The 13,927-nt window shown below is 48.8% G+C and overlaps 2 protein-coding genes across 4 annotated transcripts in view; both read right to left on the bottom strand.

Annotated features, from left to right (window-relative positions):
* LOC135917501 (tudor domain-containing protein 3-like) overlaps nucleotides 1-4,181 on the bottom strand; it is a 162,783-nt gene extending 158,602 nt beyond the window's left edge. Inside the window, exons 1-4 of one of the 2 annotated variants that reach the window (XM_065451075.2) lie at nucleotides 3,957-4,181; nucleotides 2,557-2,641; nucleotides 2,412-2,477; nucleotides 2,167-2,327 (exon numbers count right to left, since the gene is read on the bottom strand). In XM_065451075.2, the coding sequence (XP_065307147.1) occupies nucleotides 2,167-2,327; nucleotides 2,412-2,477; nucleotides 2,557-2,641; nucleotides 3,957-3,973 (329 nt within the window). In that variant the 5' untranslated portion in view covers nucleotides 3,974-4,181. Of the gene's footprint in view, nucleotides 1-2,166; nucleotides 2,328-2,411; nucleotides 2,478-2,556; nucleotides 2,642-2,769; nucleotides 3,121-3,956 lie in introns of those variants that run through there. The other variant, XM_065451074.2, reaches the window with a different exon arrangement.
* Nucleotides 4,182-5,080: 899 nt separating this feature from the next.
* Nucleotides 5,081-13,927, bottom strand: part of nej (nejire) — a 93,875-nt gene continuing 85,028 nt past the window's right edge. For both annotated transcript variants that reach the window (XM_065451066.2, XM_070535150.1), the window contains exon 26: nucleotides 5,081-8,207. In XM_065451066.2, coding sequence (XP_065307138.2) covers nucleotides 6,192-8,207 — 2,016 coding nt within the window. In that variant the 3' untranslated portion in view covers nucleotides 5,081-6,191. The remainder of the gene's footprint in view (nucleotides 8,208-13,927) is intronic.

Raw genomic sequence — 13,927 nt, 5'->3', positions numbered from 1 at the left:
AAAAAAATATTCAGATCTGCTTAGCTGGAATTCTTTACAGCTAAGCAGTCACATTGCTCACATGCCTCAAGCTCTTCAGGTGGCTTTTAATTGGCAATTTTCCCATTGTAACAATGTCAATCGCCTTGTAGCACATCACACACTGCGCTCGATTAGGGTTTGTAATGTCTGGCTCCACCCAAAGATACTCGACACATTAAAGCCAAATGGCAGAAACTTACTTAACTCCAGGCATTTCTAAAGTCCAGGCCCCCAAAAGAAGGAGCCGTGATGGTTGCAATGTAAACCAACTAGCAAAACTAACTAGCAACTAAACCAACTAGCAATATGGTGGCAGCACCACAATGGTGATTAAAACAAGCCTTTTGTCTGTGGCAGCATGTGGACATGCCAAAATGCAATCGCATTGTGTAAAAATCAAAGAGGTTTGAAACTAAACTTCTGGTGCAGAGAAGGCATGCCATATTCTGGAAACTGGGTTGACACCAACTTGCTCAAGGTGCGCAGCCAAATATAGGAAGAGCTCTCTTATCACTTCCTGCTTGTTTAGGTCAACAAATTTTCACGTATGGATATTGATCAACACACTTTCAGTTTTCCAACCACACCCAAACATCTGGGAAAATTTTGTACAAGGTGTTACGATTGACGTCTAAGCACCATACTAAATCAGTGTAACCAAAACTGATGGGCAAAACAAGCCCCCGCTTAGACAAGAGCTGACCCATGGTGTGCCTGGTTATCCCTCGGAGCAAAGGATGCTTCACCGGCAGAGATGCAACTGTCACGGGTGCTGTTCACGCTTCATCATCCACTTCAAGACAACAACGTTGCCCTCTGACAACCACGAAGGCTGGTCTCCCAATCCTGACAGAAGAGGCTAGCATTTGATGACAGGGTCATTGTTAAGGAATCCCGGGGAAAAAACGTTGACAGCGGGTTCACAGTTTGCCACGTAGTTACCTCACATTGGGCAACGGTGAGACGTTGAAAGACGGCAACATTGGGACAATAGAGAGAGGAGGTGGTGAATGATTTGGTGTTTTGTGATTGGTCAGTTAATTCCCTCGAAGAGGGAAGAAGGGAAATAAATGGGATAAAAAGCAGATCTGGAGTGCGGTAAGGGTGTGCTACGATGCAGACGCGTGCTCCTGATCATGCTCATACTAGTACTGTAACCTCTCAAATTGTAAAAATGTTTAAAAAAAAAAACGTTTTTTTTTCATTCCTTGGATATCGCACCGGAGCTCTCGATTGCCCGGCACTTGGTGCAGCACTAGCCACGACAAAACAATGACGGCTCGGACACCAACAATGACGACTCGGACACCAACAATGACGACTCGGACACCAAAAACCCAACAACTGCTTGACCACGATAGACTACGCTAGCCTGAATCTCAGCACAGGTCATGACATCAATATTCAGCCAAAGTTAACATTTTAGCTAGAAACAGCAAGATTCTATGCTTTAGTAATCCTTACTACTAGAAGAGCAAAGTGAGTTGTACTGACTGCGCACAGACTTCTGGGGCCATTGCCTCTTTTAGAGGACGTGTAGGCAAACATTGGTTTTATCTTTTCTGTTAGGGAGCAGTGGGAGCTGCCTCTAGAAATTTTCGTTTTTTAAGACTTTCTTTTTAACAATAGACAATCAACAAAGGACTTTGCAATAATAGTATTGTAGACACAAGGATTACAGAGTACAGGAAATAAGTATTGGTTGGACGTGTTACAATGCTCAGACTAAGGTGACCTGGCTGACAGTCAATCATGCAGCTGTGAAAGCACTAGGCAGTGAAGTCTAGTGGCTCCATACCCTAGAGACTACAGGAAGTAAGGACACCATGGGCACCAATAATTACCAGAATCATTATCCTACGCATGGACTACAATGACAGTTATGGTGGAAAGAAAGAAGTGTGCTTACTCAATTCATTCTTCGTCAACGACAACATGAAGAGAAAGTACTGCAGGGTATACCCCCAATCTGGATAAAGATCCTAACAAAATCACGTGCAGCAAGTTCATCATGACAGGCTACTGTCAGAAGTTGCTTAATTAATGTCACACTAGCATAACTTGGCACTATTTTGGGCTGCTTGGATTTTACTTCATTCAAATTTCGTGGTTGTCAACAGCAAACTGTGGGACCAATGGTTTTACCTTATGTTGTTCCACCGTCCCCATTGAATGGCACTGCAGTATGAAGTTCCGTCGTACAGATGCAGTCGCAGTAGCCTGGGCGAATGGTCCGATTCTGGGTTACTCTTGGGCGCAGCAACATTTCGTATCTTCTGAATTTGAACAACCACTGGCCCTGTTATCTAAAACACAAACACCGGTAGCTCTATTAATACAAAACAATGCTTGCACATATATTTCTAATATTTGCACCAAGAGGTACGTACCGAATCCACTTTGTTCCTCGAGACATCTTCTGGCAGGCCACCTTCTCCAATATCGGCTAAATCAAACTGAAACCCCGGATCACGCTGTAGTCGTAAGACATGGTTCGGCAGAAAGAATGATTCAAATATCTAGCGAAGAACTTACGTTCACTGCTTTCCGGATGACGTCTTCCGGCTTGGGATTCTCCAAGCTTTCTATGCATTCTTCGAGTCCTTCGGCGCTCAAGAACCTACCGGTAACAAGAAATGAAATAACTTGCGTGGTGTACAGCAGGGATAGAAGAGTGGGCAACTGCGCCTTGACCATGCACTACTCATTTAGGACAGCAAGGCAACGTTAAAAACAAATGTGACCCACCATCCACGATCTTTCAGCTCCTCTGGCAGCCCCATTTTCAGCACCCTCAGCCTCGTGCAAAATATAACAGTCCAACCCGCTGGACTTAGCTCGTCCCGCTTTCACGTTTCTATGGTCCTTGATCTCGCAATGGCCAAACCAGCTTTGGTACGGAGCGATCAAGAACAAGCATTTCACCGGAGCAACAGGAATCTCAAACACTCCACATGATTCACATTCGTGACCAATTCCAACGGCTCAGCAACTCCTCGAACTCACGGACTGACGTCTCAACCAGTGGCCGAACTTTCACTGCTTTCACTCAACCGCTCACAGCGTTTGCCCACAGGTTTTGCCGATTACCGCTTGAGGACGCAAAGAACGAAAAATGCGCTTAATATCATCATCACCCGTAAAACTGGATTGGCTACTACCGGACGAAACGGATGACACCGACACGCTACCAAAGAATCCACTCGCAGGAGCACGGGAGCACCTTTTCTCTGTCGTGTTGCGCTTTTTGTAGAAACGTAGCGGTAGCGGTAGCGTTGGTTCATTTGTCGGCTCAGCCGCTCAGCCGGCATCGAAAGCGATGCTGAAACTTACCCAGCCTCGTATGGAACGAGTCGACCCGGCCGAAGAAAAGCAGCGGGCTCGGTCTGCCACTATAAACACGTTATTCAAGTTCGGTCTTCTAGTTACACTAATACGAGCAAGTAAGTGACCTGCTTGTCGTAAGTCGCACCGTTAACTTCGAATTCCTCTGAATGGGCCTTTCTTTGGTTTGCCAGTTAATGCAATTGTTTTTATTTCGTCGTCCTAGCGCCTTACGTTATTAACCAGCTCTGGAACTGAAAGGAGACTGTCTCCCCATGGCTGGTCTCGGATGGCAGGAGGTAAGACAGCATTCTGAATTCATACGCAACGTCATACGTCACTGTTTCCCTGTGTCGAGTTGTTGCTTAAGAAATGCAGAAACTTTGCCCTTCTGTTTCTAAACATACGAGGAAAGTTGAAAGCAGCGATTAACCTGTTCAAAAACGTTTTTCTCTTGCAGCACACGTACTGAAAAGCGCTTCACGAAGTTACCCGGCGTAATTCGACAGCGAGAAATAAATGTGATGTGAACTGCGACTTCGGCGGCATCATTATGCGTTTCCTAAACTCTTTTACCAATAACGTCGGAAGAGCCAATGACATGAACCCACCTGGTAGCTGACCGCATCCATGCGACCAAAATCGAAAATGCTGGTCACTACACGATTGCACGGAGCTACCGGTATGCCGTGTCGACGCACCTTGCGGGGCACGGCTTCTCCGGTCACCTGGCTGGGCCACAAGTACGATGTGGCCTTTGCTAGCATAACCGTCCATACTGCTACACTCTAAGAAAAGTTTACGCCCTTTGAGTCTGATCTTGCCTCGCAACGATAATCGTCTGTCTTTTGCGCATTTCCTTTCTTTAAAGCTGCGAGCCCGGTACTTCCCAGCAACGAACGGTATGCGCGTTATCAGCATGACAGCACTGCCGACAGGAAAGTAGCGGGCGCGGTGTTTTCAAGAAAGGAAACGCAAGCAAGGCAGATGATTGTTGTGTGGCAGATATACACTCCGAAAGGTGTAAACGCTTTTTTTTTTTTTTGGAGTGTAGCTTCAGAGGCCTCCGAATACGTAAAGTTTTGGCTGCATATAATAAACTAGCGGCCTCCTATGCGTGTGCTAGTAGTGCTGTTAGCTTATTGCAAAAGCAAGAAGAAAGCAACATTTTGCAACCAGTATCAATTTAGCTCCAAAATCTGCATCTATTTCAATGAACATGCAAATAGCTTCATGACAGCAATTCCTACTTGCATTAATTTCTATGGGTGCCTCCAATGAATGGCTCACCTTGCCACCCCCCACCAAAGAACAGTGGGAAGCCCTTGTTTCCAGCACCAAACAAAACATCCAGACACTGGTCCTGGCACGAGCTGAAAACGTCGAGGAGCTCAGCCTGGCAGCCTACGTAGCTAGGCCTCCCTAACCCCTTCAATTAATAAAGTTTTTACTCACTCCATTGAAAACGTTGGCAGCAGCCGCTTGTTCTGTACTAAACAATGATTGTTGCAGGGCCTGATGAGATGGCCCAATTTACCTTTGTTGGATAACCACATGCAGCCAATGTGGTAGACTGGAGCATTAAACACATGTGCATGACAAAGACACTAAACATACATTGCAAATGTTACGTGCTGGAAGTAGCGTAATTTGGTGTGCATCGATACAAAGCATGAAACCTTTGCATTTAAGGTGCACGCTAAGGTCGAAGAACACAGTTCTAGGCTTATGAAAGTGGCCTTCTATTAACGTACCTAATTTTATTCCATTCGGTAGACATGAAATGTGTACAGTATGTACAATGCAGACATCGCCCAACCAGACGGCGACCCTAGGGAATGAATGTACAAACAACAAAAGGCAACATTTGCTTTTTCCAGGTTTATGGGATGAGTGTGTTCAGAGTGGGTAGGGCAATGCTTCGAGATGAGGCGCAATTTTCAACACAATTCTTTTTGCCTCCAAAAGGCATTTTCTATTTAAGCACTCTCCAAATGCAGCACCACTTGCTTATTACCATCGCACATTTAACCCCCTTCCCACTACACAGGTCCTGTCTCAATTCTCTGTACGGTGGCTGGCAGTGAAAATGATACATTCTCGCTGCTCTGAGGTCAACAGCCCTTGGTGCACTGAATTTCTCCAGCCCCCTTCAACAGACTACGTGAAGAGGGGACAGACTGGAATGTACTCCAGATTTCTTTATGTTCCTCCGTGCCCAGAGGGAAGTGTCTGCGCCCACATCACCCACACAATATACAAGCCCCCAAACACACTCATTATTTTAAAAAAATGGCTCCATGATGGGAGATAGGGGGAGGGGCACCAACCACTATCCCCGAGATGCTTGAAAACTAAGTAATAAATAACTTGTGCCACAGGGGGCACCAAAACCACCACTGTTTTTTGTAAAAAATGTTGAAACAAACACAGAGGTGAAACAACGCAGCCGCCGCCCAGACACAAGTGGCATGTGACCACAGGCTCCTCTGAGAACAGTTTGGGAAAAGGCAGCTCTTGCTTTAACTTAACTGGTGAGAAAGCTCCATTTTTCTCTCATGATTGGAGCCCACTGGGTGTGCACACACTGGTAAAAAAAATGGAAAGGGGGCAGAGGAACAATAATAAACAGGGGGATGGGTACAGAGCAAGGAAGGCAGATGAATTTACAGTACAGATGAAGTGCCCAGCAGCCATGGCTAGGTGAGTCCACTGCCGCGAGATGTGTCCGATGATCCATAAAAAGGAGGAGCACAAACTGATGCGGAGTTGAACTGTACAGCGGGCGTCATGCCCAGTGGTATGTACAAGGGAGCTCCAGTTCTCTGCATGCACCGGCGGTGGGGCTACAAGTTCTCCACAAACTTGTTCAGCTGCTCCTGGGGTGTCAGCATGTCCGACCCATCCCCCGGTTGGGGCGGTGGCGGAGGTGCCAGGTCGGGGCTTGGGCTGGGCCCTGCCCCCAGTCCACCCTGAGGCAGCATCAGGTCAGCGCCACTGGGGGGACCTTCCACCAGGGGCCCCCCACCAAGATGGGGCGAGTGTGTTTGGCTGGGGTAGTGAGGAGATGGGATAGGCTGCTGCCGTGGTGATGGGATGGGCCTGGGCGAGGGCTGCGGTGAGCGCACCAGCTGGCCCGGAGGTGGCGACCGCACTTGCTGCATCAGCTGCTGGGGGCTCAGGGGGCTCTGCTTGAGCGGAGGGGCAAACTGCTGGTACTGGTCTGGACCAGGTGGCCCTCCCTGGTAGAAGTGCCGAGGTCGCTGGTAGGCCCCCTGGGGTGGAACCTGCTGCTGCTGCTGCTGCAGTTGCTGCTGCTGCTGTTGCTGTTGCTGCTGCTGCTGCTGTTGCTGCTGCTGCTGCTGCTGCTGCTGAAACTGCTGCTGGCGCTGCATCATGAGCAGCTGCTGTTGCTTCTGTATCCACTGCTGTTGCGTTGGTGGTTGCTGCATGGGAGGCTGCTGCATGCCAGGTGGTTGCTGCGGGCTTCCCATCATCAGCTGTTGAGGAGGGGCCTGTTGCTGCTGTTGCTGCTGCTGTTGCTGCTGCTGTTGGTGCTGTTGCAACTGCTGCTGTTGCTGGTGCTGACTGCGCTGCTTGATAAATGCAGCCATCAGCTGTGGGTTCGACTTGAGAATGTGCAGCACCTGCTGCTGCTGCTGCGGTGAGGCAGGCGACTTGAGGGTCTGTATCAGCTGCTGTAAGGCGGGCGTCATTTGGCTTGGCCGCTGCTGGCCTCCACCAGGTGGCCCCATCTGGGCACCAGGAGGCACCATGGTCGGAGGTGGCGCTTGTCGCATGGGGGGCAGGCCCTGCTGGCCGTAGGGGGGCCCCTCCCAGCGCAAGGGCACCATGCGGGGCCCCGCAGGTGCCAAAGGCTTCTGCGCGGGGGGCGCCCCCTTGCCATAGCCGCCAGGGTTGCCCGCCAGGTGAGGAGCCTGTTGCCGTGCGGCCGCTGCCTGTACCTGCTGCACTGCCTGCAATGCTCCCACGGGGGGCCCTGCTGGCTTGCTGCCGGTGCCGCCACCACCGCCAGGGGGTGTGCTCGCCGGTGGAAGCGCAGGTGGCCCCGATGACATAGAGACGGCAGCACTGGTAGCTGGCGGCAGGGCAGGGGCTCCCCGGTTCTGCATGGTGGCCATGCTGGCAATGCGCCGCTGCAGGATCTGCGCTTGCTGGAGGCGCTGCTGCAACTGCTGCTGGCGCAGCTTGTGCTTGATATTGAGACAGAAGGGCACAGGACATTTGGCCTCTTGGCAGTGCTTGGCATGGTAACAACACAGGGCAATAAGCTGCTTGCAAATCGGGCAGCCTCCATTGGTCTTGCGCTTGCAGCTCTTGGAATGCTGCACCACCCGTTTCATGCGCCGACAGCTGGGCAGGCGGCAGTTGGCATCCCGGCACTGGCATGCATGCACCAGCGAGTGGATGCAGCGTTGGATGGACAACCGCTGCGACTCCTGCGGGTTGTTCTGCTTGGGGTCGGCTGCCGAGGTGCCATCGTCGAGGTCAAAGCCCAGCTTCTCCATCTTGTGTGGATGCCCTTCACGGTCGTAGCAGGCCACACATAAGTCAAAGTCATCACATACTGTACAGTGGTAGCGTGTCTCCACATGGCTCTTGCAACTGTTGCATGTGTACACAAATCGATCCTGGCCTTGGTTGTGAAGCTCGTAAAGCATGGCCATGGTCGAGTACTTGGCACGCCGAAGCGATGAAAACTCGTAGTGCTTCTCTCGGGCAAGTGTCAGAAAGGCATCTCGACCATCCATCAGGTCACACTGCATAAGGAGGTCTGGGTCGTGGATCTGGGGCAGACTGACTGCAGCCTGTGCAGAGTGCAGCCGGATCACGAAGAAAACCTGAGGTAGAAATAAACACGTGGCCTCTTAGCAAATAAAGGCAGAATCAGGTGTCAGTATGCTCATGAAAAAGAATAGTTAAATTTCAATATAATGGTCAGTGAGATCGGCAATTTGCTTAATTATGAGGGAATGCGGAAAAATTTTTAATTATACCTTTTATGCAAATAAGTACAGTCACCGACGGATTTTTCTTACACGGGATTGGCTGCAACATTTTTTCGATTATCAGGCAGTCAGAAAGAGCAAATTTGAATGAGAAAAGAAATTCATTTTCTTGAATTTGAGAGCCAACAACAAGGTTTCATGCCACATTGATGATATCTTCACATCGGCAGTGCGAAGAGAAGCCAACCATGCTAAGGTTTCATACCATGTTGATATCTTCACATCGGCAGTGCAAAGAGAAGCCAACCATGCTTTTGCTTCCACTCTACACTTGCGTATGGTAGTGTCTGCCCCAGTGGAATGACGCTATCATGAAAAGCACTGGCAGCGTACCAAACCACCAGTACTAAACGCACAGGAAGACAGCACACAATGTTACGTCATCTCAGCTTGCCCAGTCTTTGCACAAGTGGCAAATTTCCTCTAAAACAAGGTGCGCGAACTGCACTTGCGCTCAGCCAACCCGAAAGCCATGCGCAGCCAAGACCACGCTAAGAAAGGGGACACACACCAACCTTGCATGTCACTCTCAGTCGCACGACACAATGTTTGAGAAGTGTGTTCATAACCTGCCGCATGTAATTCAACCATTGACCATCTGCACCTGCGAAAGGTTCCATTTATTGTCTCAGTATTCCTTCGCAGTGGCAGTGAAATTTCGTTCTAAAATGTAAATAAGCCTGAACTATTGATTGTCCGAAAAAACGAATGTATTAAAAAAAAAATCACTTTATTCACGTTTTAAGGCCCCTGTGCACGGAACAAGTTGTCAATGCATTGCTGCACACACTTCCGCTTACGTGCAACCAGGTCCGCCTGTATTTCTGCCAGTTTTGTGTTTCGCTGTGCACCGATGCAAGGACTGCAAAGGCTTGAGTCAGATCCACATGTGGAAGGCTCCGGAGCACAAGGCACATCATCATCCGAGTCAGAGTCGCTGTTTGACAGTGGGAGAAGTTGCTCAATTATATTGTCATCATTCAGTTTGGCACACAACAAAACTTCGCTGCCAATGTCTGCAAACCCTTCAAATCTAATGGTGGCAGGAATCTGCACACCACAGCCAAGCAGGTCATCAATGACGGCGGCAGTTAAGTCTCTTCAGTTGCAGAGTCGGACTCATTCAGACTGCGACTCGAGACATTTGGAGTCAGACTGCAAGGGCACCGTCGGTGCTACTTGATGTGGCCTATACATAACTTCACAAGAAAGACTTGGGGCCAGCAGAGCGCTGTCTAGAGCGCTGCACGCAAGACAATCTCAACAAACAGGACAGCGATAGTGGGCCATGCGTGGCCATGCCAGAAAAAAAAGGATATGATGATCTTGATGTTGATGCAACCTCAGAATTCAGGCAAAGCCTCCAAGATCGGCAGTTGCAGTTAAATCTCAGAGGTGTACAGCGGCGATCGAGGCAAGGCCTCAGCCTGTAATCCGTCTAGCCAGTAATCTCCAAGGCCATATTTGATGTCTCGTCGAGGTTGCCAGGGGAGATAATGGTAGCAGAGTTGGCGTACGTCAGAGTTTCATATCACTATAACTAGAGGGAAATCTGGCGCTGCAATCGTTCAGCCATCATGAAAGTGATGGGAAGTACAGGCTACGCATTGGTATTTTGTTGAATGGCAAACTAGTCTACAGGTATTTCTTGTCAGTTTTGGTTTCGCTCCAAGTGCAATTGCTATAACCCGCAGTGGGACGGTGCGACGCAAATCTCTCTGTTTTTGTTCTGTTGCTCGAAGTGGTGATAGTGCGCTGGGTGAGCGGTTGGGCCAATGTTTGTTTCACGGTATGGTGTCAAAGCCCCGTCAAGAGCAACAGCACCGTACACGTTAAAAGAACGTGTTTTGACCATTTTGACCTTGGTTTGTTATGTGTGTTAGGTTGGCACTGTAGCGTTAAGTGCTTTATGAAACGTCTGAAGAGCAAAAGGAATGCACTACTGATACAAGACAGACGTTAGTACTTCCAGTGGCTTGACAATAAAATTTTATTGAGGACTTCATAACGCATTGCTCATTTATGTGCTCATTGAAATCTGTGTTTTAGGGCTTTGAGAACACAAACTTATTTGTGGTAGGAAAGGTTGCTGCTTCTTGGCTGTAGTCTGCTGCCGCAAAATGGGTAAGTGCAAAGCCACACCATAACAGCTCCTGGCAGAGGCTTAAAGGGAAGCTGAAGAGTCTGTCGAATTCAATAAGACGCTCATATACGGATGCGGGAACCTTATAAACCATGTAGGTCAAATGTGTTTTTTTTTTTTTTTCAAATAGGAGCGACGTAATCGTCGGTTGAAATTGCGCTGTAGCTCCGCCCCCCGTCGAATGTCGCGCACTGCTGCTGACGCTGACGATGCGAGCGGAGACCGGAAACCGCGGTGTTGTGACGTCAACTTTAGTGTTTTGCTCCTTCGCAGCCTGCGCGACCGTGCCTGACCGTGCTTGTTTCTGCGTACGTGCCGTCGTAATCTGCTTCGATCGACCCTGCATTTCTTTGGTGGTGCGTCTGTGTGTTTGTAGAGTGGTGGTCAACGTGCGCAGCATCAACTGATGTGGTGGGCCGATCATGCCGTCTTTCTGTGCAGCCTACGGTTGCGCGAACACCAGCGGCCGCGACGATGTTGTCTTCCATTGCTTCCCACAAGACAAGAAGCTTTTAAGGAAGTGGAAGGCTGCTGTAAAGTGAAAGAATTTCAAGCCCTCAAGAACAACACTGCTGTGCTCCAACCACTTCCGTGACGACGATTATCACCAGAATTTCCACTAGCAGCCTTTCTAAACGCAGCGCGAAAAGATCGGAGCAACGAAAACAAAGACGGCACGAGTGCGGACTGACTGACGATAACTGGTGTTGGAAGGCCTTATGAATACACGAACTCGCCCAAACCTGGATTTTGATTTACTGCGAGCTCCTTCATGTTAGCACGCTGAACGAAAGGTGCATGTTTATTTCCCGCCCTCGACGCAGGTTTCGTCGCAAAGCGCCGCGAATTTTCTATTTGCACGTGTGTTGTAAAACAGCCTGCATGCAGCTACCATAACGCAGTGCAAATGTAGAGTTTGCATGTGCTGGAAAGCCGGCGCACGCCAGCACGCTACGCTCCCCCCGTCTCTCGCGCACAGCGAGAAACCGACCGTCTCACGTAGCCGACGGAATTCGCCGCCTTTACGACTTCGGTTACGAGTAGTGTGCGGATGGCGCACAGATGAAGGTCACTACACGTACTGCATGAACCGGGAAGCTTTTCACGCGTTTGAACCGTCTTTGTAGGTTGCCGACAGCTTTGGACAGCGCACAAATGCCGACGATCGCATCCCCACTTACGTTCCACGAGGAGGCATGCAGGAACACAACACTGCAGTTGTTTGACCGGAAACGAGCTCACTAGATCGGCGAAAGATCGGCGGGATCACTAGATCGCTTTGCAAAAAACATACTCAACAAAGAGCATTTCCAACACGAGGAGATCCCAAGACTTCGCTTTCGTTCTCGTCGAAAGCACTGCTCGCACCAGCATCGTTTGCTTCTTCGAGAGGCCGGCTCTTTGCAATCGGCTCGTACATGTAGGGAGCAACGCCGAACTCTTCAGAAAAAAGCAGTCTCTCTAAATTTTCTATTACCTCTTAATTTTCCATTACGGCACCAAACTACCTGGCACCGCGCTTCATGTGGAGCGGCAGCGGTCGGTCGCTAAAGTTGACGTCACGGGTCGCCCGACCAATCACAGGCGGAAACGAGACGCGCGAGCTGGGCGTGTCCGCTGCTGCACTTTTCGTCGAAATAAAATATATTTGCGCTTTCTTTCGCTCAATTTCGATACGATATTCGAATTCGGAGGGTTGAAAACCATTATGTACACATGTTCACACATTTTTTCTGGGAAGCCTTTCAGCTTCCCTTTAAGAAGCGGTACGTCAACATAACATATACTGAAGCATACTCGTAGGAGGCCACAAACGTCCTAGCTAGCACTGCAGCAGATGTTCTTAAAAGTACTTTAAGACATTCAGCAATCGAGATAGCCGACGCAGCCTTTCAAAAGAGCGAGAGAGTTTGCAAGTGCCTGTCGTCTGCGAGAAAAATGTTACGTTCGCAGCAAGCAGGCATCGTAGCAGACGACACTTGTAGCATTCCTCTCAAGGCACAACACTTTCTTACACAAAATTTGTATTTCCATAAATACTTGATGAGTACTTTTATACAAGTACATGCATGGTTGTTATTGCTGTTGTAAAAATAAATAATTATTCTCTGGAGCTACATCGGGAACAGAATTGCAGAAGAATGCATACCCCGGTGTGCCCTGGTGGCAAACCATGCTTCAATCTCAAAGTCAGACAGTTTATGTAATGTGTTGTGCATTATATAAGATACTGCAGAAAAAAAATTACATTTTACGTGATAATATTTGAGTATAGCTTTGTTTACTGAGCGGTAAGCAAACACCGCTAGTCTAAAGATTGAAGTCAATCCGAAGCCTGTACTTCCCATCATCCCCATGTAGGTTGAGGCAGCACTCCGGAGAGCCCCCGTATACACTAGCACCACATTTCCCTCTAGGGTATTCATTTAGAAACTCTATGGCGTACACTTAACCCGTGGACGGAGTCTGGACAATGAAATGTAGCGCAGTTGGCTGTCCGAAATATTGGTTGTCTTTACACATTAAGTCTATGGGACTATTGGTGGTGCCGCAAAGCTGCCTGAATTACCGAGCATGTCCAGATTATCGGTGTTCGATTTATCAGTGAGGTTAAAAATACATGAGTATTCGGCAAACAAGAAGTTAGAAAAAGTGAATGCAGTTAAATCTCCATCTAACAAACTTCAACATGAAATTCTCTATATAATTAAGTATGTAAGCTTTCATAACCTAATGTAATTAAAACCTAAATATAAAGATGTGAGCTAGTGTGCGATTTCAATATAACGAAATTTTGCTTCCGCAGCAAACGAATGCGGAGACAATAAATGGAAGCTTCCACAGACATAGATTGACAAATGATTGAATTACAAGTGGCAGCTTGCAAATGCACCTCTCAAATCGCGCGGTGCGACAAGAGCGACCGCCGAAGTGAAGCCACATCGTGTTCCGTATAAAGTCAAAGAGCGATAAAATCCTATCGTGCCCTGCGCACAAGTGCCACCTCCCCACATGAGCAAATGGAAAGAAGGGGAGGGGAGCGAGCTCACGGTAACGCGACCAAGCACGCGCAAGGGGCGGGGCGAGTAAGTTGGTGCGTGTCGCGAATTTTGGCACATGTCTCGGCTGTGGCTGCGCATGGCTCCAAGTGCAGCTGAGCACATAAGCAGCTGCGTACCCTGCTTTAGAGGTAATCTGCCTCTGCCGCATGTGCAAAGTATGGGGTGCGCCGAGACGGCGTGGCATCATGTAAGCTGTCTTCCTGCTTGCTTAGTATTGAAGGTTGCGTAACCTCAAGTTTTGGTGACCCATTGGAGCAAGAGGCTGAAGAAGCATTTGCTCACCGCTGCAGGCCCTTTTTATGAGAGTTGTCCAAGTGTGAGTAAAGCTATTGGTCGCAGAGGCAGAG

Source organism: Dermacentor albipictus, chromosome 3 (genome assembly GCF_038994185.2).
Source record: "Dermacentor albipictus isolate Rhodes 1998 colony chromosome 3, USDA_Dalb.pri_finalv2, whole genome shotgun sequence".
In the NCBI taxonomy this organism is placed as follows: domain Eukaryota; kingdom Metazoa; phylum Arthropoda; class Arachnida; order Ixodida; family Ixodidae; genus Dermacentor; species Dermacentor albipictus.
This window is presented reverse-complemented; position numbering and strand designations above follow the sequence as displayed.